Consider the following 25,279-nt stretch of genomic DNA (forward strand, 5'->3'; position numbering starts at 1 on the left):
GCTTTGCAGGGATGCTGTGTGAATAATGTTATGCAACCACATGAACAGGACAGATCATGTGGCTCTTTCCCACTTGATTAGCAACTTCCTTCCCTGCATCCCTTCTCTGCAGGGTCCATATTGCATGAAAAAAGACCCACACAATCAGCCCCTTCTATGTGTTCATGTTATCTGCACGCCTAAACCTGAATGGTGGGATAGTACTACAAAGAATAGATATCCCATGCGCTGGCACATGTGTGAAACAGCAGCACAGTCTGCCTTCAGCTGTGGCATTCTCTCCCCCCCCCCCCCGTTACATTTTATTAAAACTGGGAATCCTGTCCACCAACAGAAAAGGGCATTGCTTCTGGTGAAAGTCTTACACTAAAAGTGAAGCTGAACATTTAAGTCGGTTTCGTTACAGGATAAGATAGCAGCTAATGCTTTTGCTTGCTTGTGAATGTTTTATTTTGCTTAGAGTGTGGCAGATGTCAATTATTTTTAATTAGACTGGCAAGCCCATTTCCTTGAGGCTGACACAATGACACCTACGAGGAATATTGTGCTTCTCAAACAGAGGCATTCTTTGCTGTCATCAAGTATGCACATTGGTTTATTGTTATGGAACATTGTGCAGTACTGTGCAAACTGTACTCTTCAAAAGAACTGGCTGGTCTTCAGGACTGCAGTTTTCTTCCCCAGAAAATATGAAAGGAAAAAGGAGGTGAAGCAATTGCTTCTTGCTGAATCAACGTTCACTGCCAAGAGCATTTCAAGCTTTTCATCCCCTTTCTTCAGGCACAAAACACACCCAAACTTGAACCCCCTTCAGGTGTTTGTTTATTATGTTATCCATCTATCCTGTGCCTTCCTTGCTTCAGCCTGAATTTATGCATGGATGTTTGACTAGGGAAAATCTGCAAGCATACAGCTGTAGGCACATAAACTTTCATGTGATCTGAAACGCTACATACTGTAAGTGGAGCCCAGTTCACATGGAAGCTGACACATGTAGGTTTTTTCCCCCTTAATGCCCCTCTGTTTAATTTTGCAAGCCCTCTATCTGTCTCACACATGTGACCCCGATCACATTTTTAGTACAAGTTCAGTGCACAGTGTAAGTTTTTTCAACTGCCGTGTGCTCCCTACTCTTCCACTCCAAGAGAATGGTCTGTTTAGGTCTTCATATCCCGCTCCTGTGTTTGGGGTTTCACAATTTTATGGAGCTCTCAAGAAGCTGTTTGTTCACTAGTTTGGACTGCACTACTTTGGGCTTGGGCAATGCCTTGCGTGTCAAAGCCCCAAGACCTTCCCCCATCTGCTGAATAATAAAACACATGGACACCAGTATTTTAGGTTAATGGGTGAATTAAGGCCACAACTTTATTGGTTACAGAATGTGAGTGGTATTGGCTTAGGCATTGGAATTGAACCAACTATATCTGACTCCTGCCTGCCATGCGGGTAGTCCAGTAAGGGTCAATCACCAGTAGGGGGAGCTCTGTTGATGTTCATCAACTGAGAGCTCCTCCAGCGTCCCTGCTGGGGTCGTGGCATGGCCCTAGCCCATACCAGGGCTTCGGATGAGAGCCACACCCGCAGATCCCTTTAACGGAATTCCCTTAAAGAGGAGGGGCAGGCGATGGCCACAACCTCTCCTCCCATGAACCAGGTTTTACCAATTCCTAAACCGCCAAACAAAGTTGTGACAATTGCTACGAGGTAGGCAAAAACCAAATGGCTGGTGGCAATTTGCCAAGTGGAAAAATTCCTATCAGGCCCCCTCAACAGGTGACCAGCCGAGGTCCATAGCAAGGCCAAGGTGTCGAACGCATGAAAAGAGGGTGGGAGGGTGGTTGATCCACGGAAGCAGGAACCAAGAGGAAATTCCCTGGCCACATGGCTGCTTAAATGCTGTAAGCCACCCCCACCCTGGCCAACCGGATTGATCAGCTGGGAGCCGGGACGTGGCCGGAACCCCTCTATGATGCGGGAGCACTTCCAAGCCCCCACTGTGCACAGGGAGAGCATGTGGCCTGCCCGGAACACCGTACCACAGGGAAGTGGAGAGGCCTTCTCAGCTTCCTTAAACAGACTGTCAGTTTCACCAAGTTTCACCAGCATAAACAACTATTGGGTTCTTTAGGTATCCTAAAATCATGTCCTCACCTTTGCCTAGATGGAAAATGTGAATATACCTTAATACTACTTTATGTCAGATGGTAATTCCACAGAATTTGTTTTTGCCAAGAAAGAACATTTTGGGAAAAAATATTCAAAAGTCCTTGAACGTCATCTAATATGTGAAAGATTGACTCCTATTGTTTGCTATATTCCAGCTTTTCTCTTTCAGCGAAACTATGAAAGGAAATATATTAAAATGTTTTAAAATGCGAAAGGTCGGACTCAACAGGCTGCTTCTAAACTTTAATAACACGAGTAATTGCTAGAACTATTAAGAACTGTATTTCCTTTTCATGGTGTTCTCATTGTAATGGCAAGGTCAATTATTATGCCGATTATGAAAATAAATATAAAGCAACATGTTATATTGTTTTATATAAATAACAAATGTATAAAACAACGTTCTTTTATCAAGCAGGTAACTTTTTGAAGCATCCTTGCCCTAAAGCAGCAGAATGATGATCCTTCTTCCTGTGATGCTTTATCTGTGGCCTGTAAGCAATGCTATTAACGAAAGGATTTCAAAGCCCAATATTGTATTATTCATGGCTGATGATCTTGGCATTGGAGACCTGGGATGCTATGGAAACACAACTTCAAGGTTTGCCAACATACTTGATAATATATATGTACATTTGGCTTTAGCTTCAAAAGAGATTGTTCTGGGCAGAGAGCTTGTGGAAGATCACAACCACAATTGTATTTGGATATAGAAACATGTCCCAATGTTAACCATAGTTAACATTGGTTAACTATGCCTGATTCATGCAAGTGCTGGATTGGTGGTGGTAGTCCCATCTTAATCCAAGTAAGCATTAGTGATACTGATCTCAAGAGGGTGGCTTTATATCTCTTTCCCACCACTTGTGCCACTACTGATAAGAAAACAACAGTAAAAATCCAAAGGGCAGCTACCTAAGCAGCAGAAAACAGCACAATATTTTATTTAAAGGTGTAGCAACAGACCCTCCAAGTGTCCCTATTTCCCAGGGACAGTCCCGAATTTATAAAACCCACCCTGGTTTCTGATTTGATCCTAGAATGTCCCGCTTTTCCTTAGAAATGTTGGAGAAATGTTGGAGGGTATGGAGTTATGTCACCCCTGAGCCAAGGAGATAAGTAACTATACAACCTTTAGAAGACATCTGAAGACAGCCCTGTATAGGGAAGTTTGTTTAAAGTTTAATGTTTTTATATGTAGGAAGCTGCCCAGAATGGTTGTGCCAACCCAGTCAGATGGGTGGGGAATAATAATAATAATGGAATACGAAATCCCAATTTTCATTGGAGAAATGTTGGAGCTTATGTAGTCAATTAAAAAGCTGCTTTACCTACCTGCAAAATGCATGAGCGTAGGCCCCAGGTAAGCTTCCCTGGTGAGCACATCTTACAAGACAGCTGCCACCACTAAGATGGTCCATTCTCCCAATGCTACCTATCTCACCTAAGGAAAGGCCACAAAATATTATTTCAGTGCTTAGGCAGGCTTGTGTTGGAGGTCAGGTACCCAGGCCCCAAGCTGTTTTGGACTTCAAAAGTAAGCATGATTTTATTTATTTGTTCATAAAAATTTATACACTGCTTGATTGTTAAAAACAAAAAAACAACAACCCAAAAGCTCAAAGCAGTTGACAAAAAGATAAAACCAGGGAAAATTTACAATACATCAAAACGTGCAAGAGTTAAAATTCTAAAACAGATAAAAATTCACACCAACATTTCTAAGCATTAGGAGTTTGAATCATGCCCAGAAATGGATTGGAAGGCAGTGCAGCTGTTTACGTTCTGGCAATATAATATGTTTCCATATTCAATCTAGCAGCTGGATTTTGAACTAAATGCAGAAATTCCAAACAGTCCTCAAAGATAACCCCATGTACATTACAGTAGTCAGAGCACAAACACACATATAGACTGAGAGAACAAAACTATCATGAAAATACATCTTTCTCTCCCCAATATTTGAATGAAGAATGAAGAAATACAATGGATTGGGAAATATGAGTTACAGTTTGTTTCAGAACATATAGCCCTTAAAATTTAGACTCACTTCATGCATCAGGGTGCAAGATTAAAACACAGACATGTTGGTTCTTAGTGTATTGATTTTGATTTGATGATTGAAATGTTAAAAGAAAAAAGGACTATGGACTCAGCTATAAAGCCACAAATAAAAAAATCCAAAGTGTGTTGTAAATTTCAGTATACAAATGTGAAACTAGATGGAGACAGTGAGCTATGCCAAATTCAATGTATTTTTCAAAATGTATTTTTTTAAAAAAAGCATTTTCACAGTGTTTTTTATATGTGTGTAGATTCCACCTATAACTCTGGCTGCAACCCTAGACAAATGTAGATACACCTAATTGCATTAACTCCAATGATCAAAGGTGCACTCAATTCACCATAAAATTTGGCTTCATGTTGGATTTGTATGACACCAACTGATGCACTATAAGCCATAACGAGAACTTTAAATAGTCTGAACTCACTCATGTTTACATGTTCAAATTCATGCCCTTGAATTTGTCTTCTTCTTTTTTCCCTCCAGGACTCCTAACATTGACAAGTTATCTAAAGAAGGAGCAACACTGACTCAACACATAGCAGCTGCACCACTATGCACCCCAAGCAGGGCATCTTTCTTGACAGGCCGCTATTCTGTCAGATCAGGTGAAGGATGTTCTTACGCCATTGTTAGATATCAGGGCACAGCAATTCAAAGTAAGGATGGAGAGGAACAAAGCAGAAGACCCACCACTGCATCCCTTGTACTGCTGAGTCTTGGCCAACACAGAATGCAAGGGCATTGTAACTTGTCCACCACACCAGCTCCAGGCTGGCATAGCTGTGGAGTCTGATGATCAGTCCCTTGGGGGATCTGCAGGGCTCTGGACCCAGCACATCCTAAGTTGCCCTTGCCCTTGCCCTGCCCCCAGCCCAGAACACCTTGTTTTGGGGCTGTCAGTGGTAGCTTTCTGGCTTGGCACAGTTGGGGCTTCTGATGTGAAAGAGTCCTCACCAATACTGGTGCTCCTCACTAGTAGGCATGCATCTACATGGGTGGTGCTGTGGTCTAAACCACTGAGCTTCTTGGGCTTGCTGATCAGAAGGTCGGCAGTTCAAATCTCAGCAACAGGGTGAGCTCCCGTTGCTCGGTCCCAGCTCCTGCCAACATAGCAGTTCGAAAGCATGCCAGTGCAAGTAGATAAATAGGTACCGTTGCAGCAGGAAGGTAAACAACATACATTTCCATGCGCTCTGGTTTCTGTCATGGTGTTCTGTTGCACCAGAAGCAGTTTACTCATGCCAGCCACATGACCGGAAAGCTGTCTGTGGCCTGAAAGCAAGATGGGTGTTGCATCCCCATAGCCGTCTTTGGCTGGACTTAACCATTCAGGGGTCCTTTACTTTTACCTTAGACATTCACCCATTGGTTTCAATGCGTCTCCTCATCTGACTATGACCAACGTTATGTCACCCAAAGTGTGTAACTGGTTTGCCTCATATTTGAAAGTAATTTTTTATTCCTTCAGGAATGGCTAGCCTGCACAAAGTTGGGGTCTTCTTGTTTTCTGCTTCTTCTGGTGGACTCCCTATGGAAGAAATAACATTTGCTAAACTTCTCCAGCAGAGGGGTTATTCTACAGCTCTCATAGGTATGACTGATTAACATGCTTCCTTTATCTATTGGTCTTAAGAAATTTATATCCTGCTTTTCTGACCCAGACTTGTCCCTCAATGTAATCTACATGCTAAAGATGGGCTATCAACTAAGTAAATGAAGCAATTAAGAAAGAAAAAAAACTGGAAATGCCTACAGAAATTCCCAACAATAAAATATAGTCACTGAGACTTTCTGAAATAACTCTTTTTTTGAAAATGACTTTTCAATGCAGGAGACAATTCTTTGGGGCGGGGTTAGCCATTAGTGTAGGGACACGGGTGGCACTGTGGTCTAAACCACTGAGCCTCTTGGGCTTGCCAATCAGAAGGTCAGCGGTTCGAATCCCCGTGACGGGGTGAGCTCCCATTGCTCAGTCCCAGCTCCTGTCAACCTAGCACTTTGAAAGCAAGCCCAAAAAGTGCAAGTAGATAAATAGGTACCGCTCCGGCGGGAAGGTAAATGGCATTTCCATGCACTGCTCTGGTTTTGTCAGAAGCGGCTTAGTCATGCTGGCTACATGACCTGGAAAAACTGTCTGTTGATAAAGGCCGGCTCCTTCAGCATATAGAGTGAGATGAGCACGCAACCCCAGTGTCATTCCTGACTGGACTTAACTGTCAGGGGTCCTTTACCTTTACCTTAGCCATTAGTAGTAACAGCAGCCCCACACCTTGCCTAAACAGGAAATGGCAGCATTGGATCTGTGAGATGGTTATAGTCCACCTGAAAAGAAGATAAGAAGCATCACACCCCACTGTGATCAGATATCTAAGCCAAAACTAAGCTTAACGGGAAACAGAACATTCAGGGGGATGACAAATCCACCTAGTGGCTGTGCCTTTTGTAGGATCAGATACATTTTGTAGGATCAGATACATTTTGTAGGCTGTGCCTTTTGTAGGATCAGATACATTGGCAACCAAAAATACTGGCCTAAATTATCCAACCTGATTTACTTTTCACCATGAGGGTAAAAATAAAAACAAAATAATGGCATCAGCATTTCCAAACACTTTTGAGGAAACTAGGCACAAATTTAAAAATGAGAATGTTCACTGAAAACAATTGATAGCATTTGCATTTGCTTGTGGATTCAAAAGTGCAATTCTTGAAAACAAGATGCTGAATACATTCTGCAGTTTCCATGGATATTATGGTCATGGAATAAAAAAGTGGGGGGGGGGAGCACTGCAGATATAAAGGTATTGGATCCATATGTTCGTAGCCCTAATCTTGAGTCACTGTTTCAAGATCCCATATGATTTGTTTGCTTATTTTTTTTTTCGTTTGAAGAGTTTATACATTGCTCTCCAAACAGTAGTCGTTTAGCCTGGCTAACATACCTCTCAGTCAACATGACAACAATAAAACATTGATCGCTCACATAAAAATAAAACAGAAGAACCAGAGAATAATAATAGCAAGATTAAAAGAATGGTTGTTTCTTGCTACAATATTAGATAAATATCTGTAATTTATCCTATTTTATTTATGAATCTTTTCTAAAGCATTTACAAACTGCTCAATGTTTTAAAATCCCTACTCAGTATGCAACATGAAAAACCCAATATCATTAAAACAAATGTGCAGCATAAAAGCAGTAAAACAGTAGTATAAAAACAAAGAAAAATATTGCATACACAGGGTATGATCTAGTGGGTCAGCAAAAGCCTGGGCAAAATGCATGCCTTTACAAGATTTTTGAAGCAACTAATTGTAATATACACATATACACACAGCTTGATTGCAGCCCATAGAACCCAAATGTATCACATAGAGAAGATGGAAGGGCATTCCATACTATAAGGGAAACAGCAGGAATTGCTCATTTTTTATAACTGCCCTATGATGTTCTGTAGGGTGCTGTACTGCAAGTAGAATTTTCCCCAGAATATTCTAATTTACTCTCTGGAAGCTAAATAGATGTAATGCTCGAGTTGTCCTTGGGTTATTAAATCATGTGTGCTTTCTTGATGGGAAAACTATAGTACGGATCTTGAAAGCTCTGTTAATTTCATTATTGCAGTCATCTACATTCACTTCAATTAACTTATTCATGGAAGCAGCTTACAACTCACCTTGCCATCTAGCCGGCTTTAAATTTGCTCGCACAAAAGCAGTCATTTTAACTTGAAATGTAATGTTGATATAGCGCTGCACTTTGATGATATGAGGCCTTACCGCTCTGCCTGACACCCTGTGAAATTCCAAATTAATCGTAAGAATTGGAAAATTCTCTGAAGAGTAAGAACAAAGAACAGGAGCGTGAGAAGAGCCCTGCTGAATCAGGCCAAAGCGATCTACCTCAGCAACCTGTTCTCACAGTTGCAAACTAGATGCCTGTGGGAAGCCAGGAAACAGGACCTGAGCACAGCAGCTCTGCAATGTCCAGTAGAGTGATGAAAATTTGCACAAAAGATGCATTATTATTATTATTATTATTATTATTATTATTATTATTATTATTTCCCTGCCCATCTGGCTGGGTTTCCCCAGCCACTCTGGGCGGCTTCCAACAAAGTATTAAAATACAGTAGTCTGTTAAACATTAAAAGCTTCCCTAAAGAAAGCTGCCTTCAGATGTCTTCTAAAAGTTTGGTAGTTTGACATCTTTGGGAGGGCGTTCCACAGGGCGGGCGCCACTACCAAGAAGGCCCTCTGACTGGTTCCCGTAACTTGACTTGTCACAGTGAGGGAACCGCCAGAAGGCCCTCAGAGCTGGACCTCAGTGTCCTGGCAGAACGATGGGGGTGGAGACGCTCCTTCGGGTATACTGGACCGAGGCAAAAATTGCACAAAATTTGCACAAAAGAGGAAGGAGGTGTACCAATTGTATAGATATATACATACAGTGGAAAGATACAAGTCTACATTTTATTTAAATACCTGTTTGAAATATGTGTCTCTCCCCTGCATTTAGGAAAATGGCATCTTGGGATTAACTGCAACAGCAGTGATGACTTCTGCCACCACCCTTTAAATCATGGATTTGATTACTTCTACGGGGTGCCTGTGAACAATCTTAGGGACTGTAAACCTGGTCACGGAAGCGTGTTTGGTGCTGGACTGAAGATGCACACTCGTGCAGCGCTCCAGAGCACGGGGATTGCTCTGATCTCTTTGGCGGTTCTGAATTACATTGGCCTTGTCAGAGTTCCCCGCAGAGTACTGGGCTACTTCTTCTTAATAGCTGCAGTGATAGTTGGAGTTTTGCTGCTCTTCTTTTATAACTTCCGGAACCTTAACTGCTTCTTGATGCGAAATCACAGTATTATCCAACAACCCTGGAACTATGAGAACCTCACTCAGAGATTCACAGAGGAAGCCAAAAGATTCATAGGAAGGTAAGGGTGTTCAGTTTTAAAGCGTTCGAATTTCAGAGTGATAGCTTGTTTACAGAGGTGCCTGTGATTTGGCAGGTGAACAAAGCACTACTCATTTCCCATCCATTTGTGGCGTTATTGTTGAAAGGTAACAAATTGAGTGTGAAGACAGGAAAGAGCCATATGTTTGTAGACACCCTCTAATTCAGCCCAGAACTTCATCTGTGTTCATTCAGAAATCTCTGAGGTTCAGCTCCTTGCATGAATTCTTACTGGTCTCTCCCCATCCTGCCTACAAACTACTGTCCAAAGTCCCAGTCCTTTTCTTGAATTCCTGCTCTGATCTCTAGGCCCTGCCTACACACTCTACAGCTCAGGACCGCTGCTCAGCTTGTTGTCATGAAGTCAAATGGTAAGCCATCAGCTTACCAGGGACGCAGAAAATCTCCTGGATCTGCTGTCTGTGTAACACCACAAATGGGCTGTCAAGATCCTGGCAGGCCTCAGCACATGGCTGGTAGTGTTAATGGTGGTGACTCACAAATTTTGCAGCTTGCTCTATATAATATAGAAAGATGTATTGAATACTAATCTATTTGTCCACATTGCCAAGTATTGTCCACTCTTGACTGTCAGCAGCTGTCCATTTTCTACAGCAGAGGTCTTTTGTAGTCACAGTGCATGAGGTAGGGGCTGGGTGAGTGTGGAGGTTCTGCTACTTGCCAGGACCAGGATGGTTTAGTGAAGTGGTGAGGAGAGTACCAGGTTGGCAGTGGCTCAGGAAGGTGGGTAAGGATCATGTGGTCTCTTGTGCTCACTCTTCCTTTCATAATTGGAATTATGATGAATATGATGGCTTTACTGTACCTGGGGAGGCAAGGCATGGTGGCTTCTCACACCTGCTGCCCTCTCCCCATCCTTTTGTCATTTTTATTTACGCAAGGAAAAGAGGTCTAGGACAGGTGTAGGCAAACTCGGCCCTCCAGATGTTTTGGGACTACAACTCCCATCATCCCTAGCTAACAGGACCAGTGGTCAGGATGATGGGAGTTGTAGTCCCAAAACATCTGGAGGGCTGAATTTGCCTATGCCTTGTCTAGGAAGTAAGTGTTGCACTCTACTCTGCCAGAAAACTATAATTTGGAATAGCATTCCACCCTGGAAGTTGTGTTTGATATCTTGGCTTTGAGTACTTTCCCCTCTGTACTGCAGAACCACAGTCAACCCTCACACATCTGCAATTAGAGGAAAGGACTTCTGGGATTTGACTTCCCAGCTCTGGGTTTCTGGGAGGTGTCTTCTACGTGTCTTCTATCTACACATTTGTGTCCACAGTCATCAACCTAAATCTCCTATGTCTTCGCCACCATCCTGACTTGCCATCCCAGTCCTGTAAGCAGCAGTACTGCTGCACCCAGCCTCATGCACCATGGCTGGTCTTTTGTATCACCTGTTTTGCTAAGCATTGAACCTAGGGGTCTTCTGCATGCAAAGCATATACTCCAGGTATGGCCCTACGCTGGGGTAGCTGCTAAAAACTAGCACGGTGAAGATGCATTTTGCTAAAGTGAGCACCTCTCTAAAAAGGAAGACAAACGAAATATACATGAGTCCCAGTTATATCCAACAGAACTTATTATTTTCTGTCTATATAGCACATTAATTTCAATTTACAAGTGGTTAATGGTGTAAAGACAGCAGCCCTCATGTGTTAATTATTTTAATTAACACTATAGTCAGTGCATTTGACACTCATGCCTTACTAGAGCAGTCTTTAGGAGATGTTACCACATTTAAAGGGAATTTACTTCTTTCGAATTAGTCTAGAAGCTATTGTTTTCTCAGTGCATTTCTGCACTGGGATGACGAGCCACTACTGTTGGAGAAAAAGAAACAAAATCACATTCACCTAACTCTAAATAGAAAAAAGAATGCTTCTTAAGCACTTTAAAAAAAAAAATTGGTGAAGCTTCTGATTTCTCTGAAATTTTGTGTGGCAAAAGCTTAGAAAACCGTCTGTGGGGTAGCCCACAAGAATTATGAGTAAAACATTTGTTTTATATTTGGGATAATAGAGAATGGAGTGTGTGTGCATTTGCAAGAAGAAGAAAAGTTGGACATTTGCTTGAGACTGACAAAGCCTGTTTATAGTCTCATGGATAGCAAAGCATATATCATTCTCTGATGCTGTATATCTGAAGATTTAAGGCTGTGAAATAGGGATGAAAAAGTAAATGTCAAAAATGTATGTAGCTGTTTGAGGGCATAGAAAAATGACTCTGCATAGGAATAGATAACTGAGACATACAATTATTTTGTTTAAAAATATATAAATCTTAACCTTTGAATGGAAGCCAAGCTCTTCTCATTTCTATTCTATATTTGAACAAGACAGTAAAACTCAGCCTTTATTTGTTCCTGACACTTCAGGTTTTTATTTTACACTCATGTTTAAATTTAGTCCTACTTTTAAATGCCATTTTGATATGACACACTTAAAGCTATAAAATGGGAGCTGTACCAACATCAAACTCTCTTTGGCTTAAATAATATTTTGTTTAAATGGCACACTTTTCAGTTTTATAGTTACAAGCAGGGCATTTTTTTCAGCTGGAACTCTCAGGTGGGCGCCATTGCCATTGTAGGAGAACAAGGGAGGTGTCCATTTTGAGTTCCAGTGCCTCTTTTTCTAGAAAAATAGCACTGCTTATAAGTAATATAATAATAATAATAATTTATTATTTGTACCCCGCCCATCTGGCTGGGTTTCCCCAGCCACTCTGGGCGGCTTCCACAGAAACCAAAAAACACTAAAATATCATACATTAAAAGCTTCCCTGAATAGGGTCGCCTTAAGATGTCTTCTGAATGTCAGGTAGTTGTCCATCACCTTGACATCCGATGGGAGGGCATTCCACAGGGCGGGCGCCACCACCGAAAAGGCCCTCTGCCTGGTTCCCTGTAGCTTCGCTTCTCGCAATGAGGGAACCGCCAGAAGGCCCTCAGCGCTGGACCTCAGTGTCCGGGCAGAACGATGGGGGTGGAGACGCTCCTTCAGGTATACCGGGCCGAAGCCGTTTAGGGCTTTAAAGGTCAACACCAGCACTTTGAATTGTGCTTGGAAACGTACTGGGAGCCAATGTAGGTCTTTCAAGACCGGTGTTATGTGGCCTCGGCGGCCGCCCCCAGTCACCAGTCTAGCTGCCGCATTCTGGATTAGCTGTAGTTTCCGAGTCACCTTCAAAGGTAGCCCCACGTAGAGCGCATTGCAGTAGTCCAAGCGGGAGATAACTAGAGCATGCACCACTCTGGCCAGACAGTCAGCGGGCAGGTAGGGTCTCAGCCTGCGTACTAGGTGGAGTTGGTAGACAGCTGCCCTGGATACAGAATTGACCTGCGCCTCCATGGACAGCTGTGAGTCCAAAATGACTCCCAGGCTACGCACCTGGTCCTTCAGGGGCACAGTTACCCTATTCAGGACCAGGGAGTCCTCCACACCAGCCCGCCCCCTGTCCCCCCAAAACAGTACTTCTGTCTTGTCAGGATTCAACTTCAATCCATTAGCCGCCATCCATCCTCCAACCGCCTCCAGGCACTCACACAGGACCTTCACCGCCTTCACTGGTATATGTAGTTTACTAGTGAGAAGTCCGTAAAGTGTTTCTTTTTGAGGTATGAGCTTTTAAAAATAAAGACTCTCCTCCCTGGAAGAGAGGGGAGTGGTTGTGGGTGGGAGCCCGAGCACCGCCCCTAGCAGGCAGGAGCCCGAGCACCGCCCGTAGCAGGCCCCTCTCACCTGGCTGGCGCCCACGCCCCTTCGGCAGGCATCCAACCAGGTGCCTTCAAGGGGGCGTGTTCAGCAGCCTTTTGCGGCGGCGCCAGCCTCTCCTCGGCCTCATTCTTCTCCGTCCTCTCGTCGCGTGTCACCCACCCTCCACTCCCTTTTAGCTCAGGGTCTTTGTTCTTTGGCCTTGCTATGGACCTTAGGTTGGTCGCCCTGGTTGTCTAGGGCAGTGTTTCCCAAACGTTTTTGGGCAACGGCACACCTGATTACCAGGAAAAAATCTCGCGGCACACCACCATTAAAGCCCCGCCCCGTGACGTCAGCGCGCAGCGTCACGCCGGGAGGGACACACAAAAATGAAAGTTTTTTCCCTTCCCCTTGCCGGGGTGGGAGGAGGCAGCAGAGCGAGGGATTGAGGGACGGCGGCAGCTGAGGCGGCGGCGGCTGTTGTGGTGGTGGCGGCGATAGCGGGCGGAGGAGGAGCCGTCGCCGGGAGTTGCTGCTGCTGCTGTTGCTGCTGCTGCCCGGACATGCTGGCCTCCTCCTCCTCCGCTGTCTCGCGCTCCTCCCTTTTGCGCGCGCTGCCCCGCCGCTCAGCACCACCACCGCGGAGCCGGCCCCAGCTCGACGCGGATCCTCGCCGCCGCCGCCTCTCGCCGCCCGACTCGCCCGCCTCCCTCCCACGGCACACCAGCCGGTGTCTCACGGCACACTAGTGTGCCGCGGAACACCGGTTGGGAAACACTGGTCTAGGGGGCCTGGTAGGAATTTTTCCATTTGGCATTAGGCTTTTTGGTTTTTTCACCTACCTCGTAGCAATCGTCACAATTTTTTGTGGTATTGGTGGGTAGGTTAGGCATTGGAATAATGTGTTGTGGTGTGTCGAAGGGCTGGGTGTGGCCATCACCTATGCCTTCAATTTTGGGGTATTCCGTTAAAGGAATCCGGCGGTCGTGTATTCTGTCCGATGCCTGCTTGGTGGGAGGCCATGGCACGACCCCCGGTGACATCAGGGGAGAGCTTATAGTTGTATTAGCATCAACAGGCTCCACCTACTGGTGAATAAACACCCTTGTTTTAGACATCCAATGCCTAAGCCAATACCTTTTCACTGCTGTAATCAATAAAGTTGTGGCCTTTTCTTGCCCATTAACCTTATATCACGTGTCCTTGTGTATTTATTTCACATCACGGGGGTCGGGTCCTCGAACCACAATAGGATATAACAAGCAATTCCATAGTTAAAGAGTGCAAAATGAGTACATAGGTATGCATAGAGGGCATTATTGGAACCTGGCAAGTCCCATATCCTGGCCTACTGTTCTTCTGCTTTGCTATTTCTGCCTATTCACCTGCCCTCTACCAGGGAGAGAAAGAAACAGAGAGAGCAGTAGGATCCCCATGTATTTTCTTACTATGTGACATGGTGACAACTGAGCCTATTTGCAAAGAAATAAAGAGGGGGGAGCAGTAAGGAAGAGGAACAAGGAGAAGGTGTACCAACAGCATCCTATGGTACCCTCCAGTTGGCATGGTAGAGGCATTCCATAAGTCTACAAATCTGCATTAACCCATAACCAGTGGATCCACAATCCATTTTCCCAGGTACGTGCTTCCATCCCTTGCAAGGCCTCCAAATATTTATCATTAGGCATTTTAAGCCAATTCACATTTTATCAAAAGGGAAATGGTCAAACTTTAAAGTTTGACCTTTAAATTCAATTCAAGGAGGAATTCAGAATGTATCTGCAGATTTTGGACTTTTTGAGAAAAATTAACAGGATATTTTTTACTGTTCTTATTTTATATTTATTTGTATTGTTTTGTTGCTTTGCTGTTCACCAGCCTGGTGTCCTTAGGAAGTATGCTAGATTGAAATGTAATATTAATAAGGATAGCAATATGGCTCCTGGCAAACTCACCAGGGAATGCAGGTCTCAACAGAAGAATTGTTGCTAATCTCTGTTGTAACGCCACCTTTATTTGGTTCAAGGAAGCCTGGCGACAATTTCAACAGGCCTGGCACTCACTAGGCATAAGCAGTATGAGGGAGAGTAACTACAGCTACTTGCTGCAACAGCTGAAGAAATGAACCTATGCTGCCAATTCTTTTACTGGTCTACTTGCTGAAACAGGAGCTTGAAGGCTCCTTTCCTCCATTCAAGCTTTGGGATGGTAATAATAGGAGCCATGTTGGACACCAGAATGGTACGATTCTCAGAACCCTTAATAAACACAGTTCTCGGGATTCTTTAAGGGACGCAATGCACTTTAAATGTGCTTTAAAGGTATGGTGTAAATGTAAAGAATTGCTAATGGAGGCCACTCCATTTCAAGCTTATTGGTGCTTCTTTTCTTTCCATAAAACAAGACATACATGAGAAAGGATGGGGGGTTACTCAGGTTCTTTTTATCTCAAAAAATGTGACACACACAGAGAGAGGAATATATTTAACCACCATGAAGAAGAATTATTTATATGTTAAACAATGTTGCATTGGGCTTCTAAGGTTTCATGGCCATATGAATGTGTATGATGTTTTCTTTATTCAAGCTCAGAGTTTACTTTATTGTCCCCTCAATGAATAAAACTTAAGGTGTGTTGAGAAAAGAAGGTCTTGGTAAATTGTGTAGAAGGGAATGGCAATAAATTTTCAAAGGAGCTGTTTGCTGAAGTACTTCAGTTAATAAAACAGGACTTTAACTGTTATTGTCAAATCTCCCTCCCACTTACAAGCCGGTTTGCCATTCTATTTTCAAGGTTACAGAAGAGGTAATCAGTTATGATCCCCACCAGGGTTTGGTGTAAGAAAAATAGCCATCTATGATTTTCTAATATAAAGGATATTAATAGGTGAGATTCTTCACCTGAAAGCTAGCTGTCAATCAGTGCTGGTAGACTGAAAAAGCAAAAGCAGTGAATGATTTTAAATCCATTGGTATGAACCATTGATTAGATACCTGTTCTTGGAGTAAGAACTCTGTGTTGTAGTGTCATCCTTTATATTGCTTCTGGGGTTGTTATCTCCTGAAAATGGGCATTTGTAATAGAAGTGGTGACTTGTACCTGTCCTGTATTTATCGCTCTAATCCTATGTTCCCATTAGATGTCTGTTGCAAGAGATATAAGTTCTCCTTTGCTACTGTTTTTAATCAACCTGCCTTAGTTATTTGGTCCTACTACATGGGAAATGGGATTGCTGTCTTGCAATTTTAGCTTTGGGCTCTCAAGATCTCTGTTTGATTCATTACTATGTGGTAGATGACAAGAGTTAAGCATTTCCGTTCCCAGTCACAACTTCTTACATGGGAAGGAAGATGGCAGGAACATCGCTGTCTGGATAATGTGTATAAAATGATTTTTTTGTACAAGGCAAATTACGCAATATGTAATTCTTTGTGTATTGTGTTTATTATGATTTATAGTGCAATCCTACACAGGTCTACTCAGAAACAGGTTTCACTAAGGTTTATGGGCATAGGATTGGAATCTTTATCAATTAATAAAATGTACTTATTTTCAAATTGTATGCCCTGCATCTCAAGGCAAGAAACCCTTCCACTGGTGGCTAGTGTGAGAAATTCAGGTCTTGATCCTTGGTGCAAGTGAACGGATATGTTACGAATCATTGTTCTCACTCCTGACACTTTAGAGGGCATGGTTTTACAATGAGAAAGCCATTTATTTTGTTGCACGGAACTTCTTGTTTTGGGTTCCTTTGGGAGGAAAGGTTGGATATAAATTAATAAGTAAATGGGAGTCAAGTCACAGAGAAATGACCTTGAACATATCTGAATGGTGGAACCAGAATGACCCAAGAAGGTTGCTCTAGAGAAGGTGACCAAGAGAAAAACTCCAAAAGCTGTCTTTTATTTGTATAAGGTTGGCAATGGTTTTTATGTATGCCTTGCATTGCAATTCACTGCATATTATATTCTCTCCCCTCTCTTTTTCTGTTCAGGAACACCAATGCACCATTTCTTCTTTTTGTGGCTTACACTCAGGTCCATACAGCTCTTTATGCATCCCAAGCTTTCAGAGGAAAAAGCAAACACGGATTATATGGAGATGCCCTGGAAGAAATGGACTGGAGTGTAGGTATGTTATGTGGCTTTACATCACCTGAGTTAATTGCCTTTTAGAAATATATGTAGCTTTTTTATTTATTTATTTAAAAATTATTTTATTAAGCAGTTGCTAAACTGCTTAATATGTCAGAATTCTCCAAGCGGTATTTATTTCACAACATGTATACTGCCCTTGGTCGTAATAAAACGTCAGAGTGCTTTTACGAAAAGAGTAAAACAATAAAATTATCAGTAAAAAGCAGTTAAAACAAGTATTCAGAATATTAGAAAAATAATTAAAATCAATCATAAACTAAAACCCGATAGAAACACAGGACTGCTTCTGAACTTGTCTGAACAGGCTCACCTGAACAAAAATCTTAAGCAGGTACAGAAAAGGGGCCTGCCTGATGTCCATAGGCAGGAAGTTCCAAAGTTCCTGTCCTGCACACTAAAAGGTCTATTTGTTACAGCCTTCCCAACTTTATCCCTTTTCACACATACAAATGAAACACTGGCAATCAGCTGGTAGAGACTGCACGGGTCTCTGCCAGCACTTGCAGCATCTAAACCTACTGTCAGCCTTCGCTCCCTTTTGAAATCAATGGCAGCTAAGTGTGCTTCTCCTTCTGCTAGACTGTATCCATTAGTTAATGCTAGTTATTATTTTGAATTCTAACATACAAAGTGGTGACTTTTCACAAAGGATGGCATAAGGCAAACAAGAAAGAGCAAGAAATTGCTCAGGGCACCGAGTCTCGCAATGCCCAGGCTTCCGAGGAGTGCTAATCTACCCGTTTCTGCAAAGGGTCCTGATTTATTTGTCAGCGTATTGGAACGACTCTCCATTTCTAGAGGTAATCATCTGTGAAAACAAGTTCGTGTTTGAAACAATCAAGCTGAAGAGCAGCAACACTAAAAGATAATATTCACCTTTCATTCCTCCCACCCGTTCACCTCCAACTCATTTCTGGTTCAATAAAGCAAAGTACAAAATTATTTTCAGTAAACAATGCCATATTTATTAAATTACCGCAAACTGACTTTCACCTCTGCAGTAGATGCCTGCTTTATAAGGAACGCTGAAACGGCACGCTCTGATTGCAAGTGTACAGAGTTCAACCTCATTCACATTTCTAGTCCAAATTTAGCACCAAACTTCCACTTATGAATTGCAAGAGCAATACAAGGCTACAGTGATGCCCCCCCCCCCGAATGTAGCTTTCTCATGGCAACTAGTATTAATATTGGAATGTAGGAAGATGCAGGAACGTAGGAGATGACGAGGATTGATGCTCTACCCAAAATTACTGTGTAATCTTTATTGAAACACAGGAAATAGTGGTCTACCACTCAGAATTCAGTAATTTTACCAGTAATTTCTCCAGGATTTAGTTGGCTAATACCATAGATCTTCTCCTAACTCATATGTTTATGGTGCTCATTCTTTTTTAGTCAGGAAAGCAGTGGCACTCATTATCCAGTTTTTCAGGTAAACCCATAACTATACTGCAAGGTTTTGAATAAAGGGACCTGTGTGCATTCTTTCATTTCATTGTAAAATCAAGCTACAGTTTTTGCATAGAAATTGTAATGATACCAGTTCATTGTGGAAATATATCACTCACGAACATTCAGGCTTACTGATTTTTATTTTTATTTTGAAATTCCTCTGTAGCATGTGTGATAGTAAAAAATGTATACTGGGCAGATTTGATACCATCACTGAGTACTGTGGTAGCAATTAATCTTGAACAAATCCAACAAATAGTTGTATTGTTCAGAAAACAATGGGAGGCACTTTTCTGTTTGCATAGTCATTTATCAAATCAAGAGACACGCTCAGACTTTTTGATACAATTGAAAACAGCCAGTGAGTGATGAGATGACCAATAAACTGGAAGGGAATAAACCAACATATCCAAAGCTATGATGGATGTTCCCACTCCCTGACTGTTAAGGCATTTATGAATTGCTATTTGAAATAGTTTGAAAAGTGAGGCTACAGTCATCAAACAATGACTCTTGTAAGCAGTGCCGGATTTACGTATAAGCTAAACAAGCTGTAGCTTAGGGCCCCACTCTCTTGGGGACCACAAAAAAAAAATCAAAGTAAAAAAAACCTGGATGTACATTTCCAAAATATAAGATAAAAAACAAATAAAATAAAACCTACATACAGTGGTACCTCGGGTTAAGTATTTAATTCTTTCTGGAGGTCTGTACTTAACCTGAAACTGCTCTTAACCTGAAGCACCACTTTAGCTAATGGGGCCTCCTGCTGCCGCCATGTCGTCGGAGCACAATTTCTGTTCTCATCCTGAAGCAAAGTTCTTAACCTGAAGCACTATTTCTGGGTTAGCAGAGTCTGTAACCTGAAGCGTATGTAACCCGAGGTACCACTGTACAGCAACAGTGTTTTGTGTTGTGTTGGCTCCTATGATGTAAGTAATGGGCCCCGCTGCTTGCCTGTTCTCTAAAATATCACTGGTTTGCTCATTTCTATATATAGGGTGCCTACATTCTGCATGTGCAAATGGCTTTATATATTAGGTCCATAAATTACCATATAGCATATATTCAACACAAAAAACAGTGACAATTTGTTGTTGACCAAGGACAGCTGGACATATAAAGGGCCCCATTACCTTCAGTATGGGACGTGGGTGGCGCTGTGAGTTAAACCACAGAGCCTAGGACTTTCCGATTAGAAGGTCGGCAGTTCGAATTCCCACAACGGGGTGAGCTCCCATTGCTTGATCCCTGCTCCTGCCAACCTAGCAGTTCGAAAGCACGTCAAAGTGCAAGTAGATAAATAGGTACCGCTCCGGCGGGAAGGTAAACGGCACTTCCGCATGCTGCTCTGGTTCGCCAGAAGCAGCTTAGTCATGCTGGCCACATGACCCGGAAGCTGTACGCCGGCTCCCTCGGCCAATAAAGCGAGATGAGCGCCGCAACTCCAGAGTCGGCCACGATTGGACCTAATGGTCAGGGGTCCCTTTACCTTTACCTTACCTTCAGTAGCTTAGGGCCTCATCAAACCTAAATCTGGCCCTGCTTGTAAGACTACTGAAGAGCAAGTAACTTGAATATAACTATTGCTCAATACCGCCATTCATCATTGTATTAATATTTGGTTAAAACTTTCATTGATTGTAGATCTGTTTCTCTAAAAACCCACATTTCTATTGCTAGAAATGAGTGTACATGTATGCTATGTAGCAGCACTCATGACATTGTTCTGCTGGTATACGTTTTTCCTCCTTTTCATTCCCTGAGAGAAACTAGAGGATTAAGCAGTCTCTGATGGTGATAATCTATTCTAAAAGTGCTAAAGTCTGTGACAGCCCCAGTGGTATCCATTCCAAAGCTGTCAGCTTGAACGCCTTTGCTCAAGCATGCTCAGTTTTTCCCAAAGAATAGCAATGACCAAATTCAAGTGAGTGCAATCTGTAAATGTTGTGAATGCTGATTTTTGTACCGGGGTCAGAAGCAGTGCACAGCTACAGGTCCGGTGTACCATCAACCACCTAAAACAGTACATCACGTAGAATCCGTTGTGAAGGCCAGCTGTCCACCTGATATGTAATCTGCAAGTCATAGACAGACAGGATTGCAGATATGACAATGTTATAGTTGTTTCTACTGTTTCAATGGCAGTTACACCTCTGGGTTGTGCAATATGGTATTGGTCCTCTGAATATTTGTGGCCTGTAGTTTTATCTAAAGCATTTGAACCTTTACACCATAAGATATTTGAGTTACATTTTTAAAATGATTTTTTCCAAACAACAACAACACCCACATACATTTAAAGAAGTCTAGGGATCATGCAGTCATGAGATAGTCCTTTCCACAGCATCAACTTAATAGTGAACATAAACAATGGTTCCACGTACAGAAAAAGTGAATTGGTGGAATCCCTTTCAAGGGAAACAAAAGCTATTCTTGTAGACCATTAAGGGCTTTATTCATCATGCATCCAAGTCAGCAGAAAAGGATAAACTTTGGACAGCCAATGATATCTTAGTTCTGAACGTCAGAAACTTGAAGTTAGAATTTGCCTGTCAACTAGTTTGATATACAAGGCTATTTTTTCCTGACAGGTTGCATCAGTGATGATGTCCTAACAAATATATTCATACATTTGCTTTTAAAAGTTGGAGGTTTTTTTAAGGACATGTAAAGGGAATCAAAGCAAGCTATTATGATACTGCCAAAAACATCAAAGCTGTTTGTAAGAACCAGAGCTTGGGGGTGGAGGGTTGTATTTAAGATTCTTTCTTGACACAGCTTTGCTTTTGTTAATTGAGTTAATCTGTAAACAGTGGACAAACTGAATCTTCACTTTGCTGCATCGATAATGTAAAAGCATGGGTCAATTTTTTTATAAAAAAAATTACAGAACCTTTGCAGTCCTGTGCATGCTTCCAGAACCTGATGCTTCTTTGGACTGCACTGAATGGTTCAGTGAGCATTTCCTGGAAAAACTTTATGTGCTTCACGAGGGTGGGGAGGATGTGTTCTGAAAACTCATTGCTCTTACATTTCCCCCAGCATTATTTGCAGATGTTCATAGCTCAAATTTCAGTGGTGCCCTGTGCAACAGTCAAATTTGGTGCCCACCCCCACCTTCCCTTCTACATCACAGTTGTGGCACCCGTGAGACTCTGTACTCGGCAGGTTTTGTTGTTCTTGTTTAGTCATTTAGTCGTGTCTGACTCTTCGTGACCCCATGGACCAGAGCATGCCAGGCACTCCTGTCTTCCACTGCCTCCTGCAGTTTGGTCAAACTCATGTTCGTAGCTTCAAGAACACTGTCCAACCATCTCGTCCTCTGTTGTCCCCTTCTCCTTGTGCCCTCAATCTTTCCCAACATCAGGGTCTTTTCCAGGGAGTCTTCTCTTCTCATGAGGTGGCCAAAGTATTAGAGCCTCAGCTTCACGATCTGTCCTTCTAGTCGACAGTCAGGGCTGATTTCCTTAAGAATAGCTCCCCTGTATCACATTCACAGCCCAACAAGACAATGACAATAATCCACCAACAGCATACAAATCAATATGGCTAACCTGATCCAAAACACCCACCCACCTCACTCTCACACGAAAAAAAGATCACCACAGCCAATCACAAACAAACAACCACACCCTAGGCCAACCCCAACCTCTCTCACCACCAAAGAAACACAAATGAACAGCAGAGAACCTGCACGAGCAATGCTGACACCAAACCCTACATACATTAAGCAAAATAGAAACATCACCACCCGACCCCACCCCCACCCATCTTCCCCCCATTCCCCGCCTAATGTCTCAACAAATGAAACTGATTTGTAAAAATGTTACATGGAAAAAATACGAGAGACATTACACACACTTCTGTAAAACAAGAAATTCTTTAATAAATAAATAAATAAAGAATGGATAGGTTTGATCTTCTTGCAGTCCATGGGACTCTCAAGAGTCTCTTCCAGCACCATAATTCAAAAGCATCAATTCTTTGGCAATCAGCCTTCTTTATGGTCCAGCTCTCACTTCCATACATCACTACTGGAAAAACATAGCTTTACTATATGGACCTTTGTTGGCAAGGTGATGTCTCTGCTTTTTAAGATGCTGTCTAGGTTTGTCATTGCTTTTCTACCAAGAAGCAGGGGTCTTTTAATTTTGTGAATGCTGTCTCCATCTGCAGAGATCATGGAGCCCAAGAAAGTAAAATCTCTCACTGCCTCCATTTCTAAATCTGATTCTGTTAGCATGAATTGGATGTACGTATATGTTGAACTAGGAAAACAATAATGCGTGTATTGGACAAATTTTTGCAAATATTGGTTTGTTGCTGACATCTGTAGAACTAGTTGTTGCCATCTCTGGAAAATTAGATTCCGATTGCTCCATTCCCATTGCTGAGGATTTTTACTCAGAAAAGCTCTTTCCCCTTTCAGTCAGCACACAGGGATTCTACAGATTGCGGAGAACACATATGTGTTCTATGGTACATCCTGTAGGCTACTCATTGCCCATCTGAGCAAATTGTGCCCTGTACAGAGAACCAACTATAATCTGTTCATGCATAGATGTTTATTGGGGAAAAGAGTAAGATGTATTTGAGCTATATGCCTTAAACCAAAATGATCATATCACATAAAACTAATATAACACCAGTGATTTGGGATGACTTGTCCCATCTCAAATCTGGCTGTCTTGTAAAATGCACAGCATTCCTTTAAGAGAGCTTTGAAATGCATGAGGCATGAGTGGTGCATATTTGGCTTCGAGGTACAGCAATAAAGTCAGCAGTGTGACAACCAAGTGATGTGACCTTCCAAAAAATATGTCCAAGATTGTGCAAGGTCTATTTCTGTCAAGGATTGGCGAGGAAGATAAAGCAATACAAGAGCAGCTTTTTGTGGATAGTTTGCAAGAAGCAACACACATATAGCTGCCAAATCCCTTGTCATTAGAGGATGAAAGTATGCTGCTTAGCTCTATGGAGATGTATGTGCTTTGCATACAGAAGGTCACAGGTTCAAATCTCCAGCATCACCATTTCAAAAGGTATTTTGTGGGAGGGCTGGGGCAGAACTTGATTGGCCAGTGCTGTCAGTCAGAGTTGATGGTTCAGACAGAGTTTAGCAGCTTCACATAAGTTTGAAAGGGGAGAAATTTTCCTGCTTGGCAGGGGGTTGGACTCGATGGCCCTTGTGGTCTATTCCAACTCTATGATTCTATTCTATGATTCTATGAAATAGAAAACTGAGATCAGAGGAGCAAAAAGTCATAGAGTTGGAGATGCCATTATTCTATTCTTGCTGTAGGGATCCAAGGCAAAAGCAATTAACACTTAAATCATGCCATAGGTTACAACTCATCCTGCAGGCCTATCCTTGGTGGCAAGGGTGCCAGCATGAATAAAATATTGGCAGGGGGCAGGTAAGCCCCACCCCACATAATCACAAGACATGGTACCATTTGAATTGCAGTGCCCATCAACTTTGGGAGGGCAGCCCCCTCAAACATTTTATGGGGGAGGGATCTTGGCCTTAGGAGTGGGCTTCTGTGCTTGGTGGGGGGAATCATACTGTGTGGGGGCCTTCATCTCTCCCCCTGCCACCCCTCATTCACTTCAAAGTGATGGGGGCAGTGGTGGTACCTCCTCCAACCCCCAGCTCAGATTCGGGAAGAGATAGACTCCACCGTGGGAGCAGAGCCGGGGCGGGAGAGTGCTAGAGTCCTGTCTAGTCAAGTTGTGTGGGATCAATTCCAATCTGTTACCTCCAAGGATGTGGACAGGCTGCTTGGACGAGTGAAACCAACCACTTGTCTCCTTGATCCTTGCCCATCCTGGCTTATAAAAGCTAGCCGGGAAGGACTGGGCGATGGGCTTCGTGGGGTGGTGAATGCTTCCCTCCATGAGGGAGCCTTCCCAGATTCACTGAAAGAGGCGGTTATCCCTGGTCCTGAATGAGGTAACTCTGCCCCTAAAGGACCAGGTGTGCAGCCTGGGAGTCACTTTGGACTCACAGCTGTCCATGGAGGCACAGGTCAATTCTGTGTCCAGGGCAGCTGTTTACCAGCTCCATCTGGTACGCAGGCTGAGACCTATCTGCCTGCGGACTGCCTCGCCAGAGAGGTGCATGCTCTGGTTATCTCTCGCCTGGACTACTGAAATGCACTCTGTGTGGGGCTACCTTTGAAGGTGACCCGGAAACTACAACTAATCCAGAATGTGGCAGCTAGACTGGTGACTGGGAGAGGCTGCCCAGACCACATAACACCGGTCTTGAAAGACCTACATTGGCTCCCAGTACGTTTCCAAGCACAATTCAAATTGTTGGTGCTGACCTTTAAAGCCCTAAATGGCCTCAGTCCAGTATATCTGAAGGAATGTCTCCACCCCCATCATTCTACCCGGACACTGAGGTCCAGCACCGAGGGCCTTCTAGCAGTCCCCTCTCTGTGAGAAGCCAAGTCAGAGGGCCTTCATGGTAGTGTCACCCGCCCTGTGGAATGCCCTCCCACCAGATGTCAAAGAGAAAAATAACTACCAGACTTCTAGAAGACATCTGAAGGCAGCCCTGTTTAGGGAAGTTTTTAATGTTTGATGCATTGCTGTATTTTAATATTTTGTTGGAAGCTGCCCAGAGTGGCTGGGGAAGCCTATCCAGATGGGTAGGGTATAAATAATAATATATTATTTTTATTAATATTTTTATTATTGTTGTTGATTCGCTGCTACTTCAGCAATTGCAGTATCTTTCTGTTATTTTTC

The 25,279-nt window shown here is 42.9% G+C and overlaps 1 protein-coding gene across 4 annotated transcripts in view; it reads left to right on the forward strand.

Annotated features, from left to right (window-relative positions):
- Positions 1-25,279, forward strand: part of STS (steroid sulfatase) — a 119,856-nt gene that overhangs the window by 37,430 nt on the left and 57,147 nt on the right. For 3 of the 4 annotated variants that reach the window (XR_014525802.1, XM_083501971.1, XM_083501973.1), the window contains exons 2-6: positions 2,585-2,767; positions 4,718-4,839; positions 5,703-5,825; positions 8,754-9,177; positions 16,903-17,039. Coding sequence is in view for 3 of the 4 variants with exons in the window: in XM_083501971.1 (XP_083358097.1) it covers positions 2,622-2,767; positions 4,718-4,839; positions 5,703-5,825; positions 8,754-9,177; positions 16,903-17,039 (952 nt within the window). In the remaining variant the exon portion in view is untranslated. Of the gene's footprint in view, positions 1-2,580; positions 2,768-4,717; positions 4,840-5,702; positions 5,826-8,753; positions 9,178-16,902; positions 17,040-25,279 lie in introns of all 4 variants that reach the window. The other variant, XM_083501972.1, reaches the window with a different exon arrangement.

Source organism: Podarcis liolepis (assembly GCF_965112155.1).
Source record: "Podarcis liolepis genome assembly, chromosome: 4".
Lineage (NCBI taxonomy): Eukaryota > Metazoa > Chordata > Lepidosauria > Squamata > Lacertidae > Podarcis > Podarcis liolepis.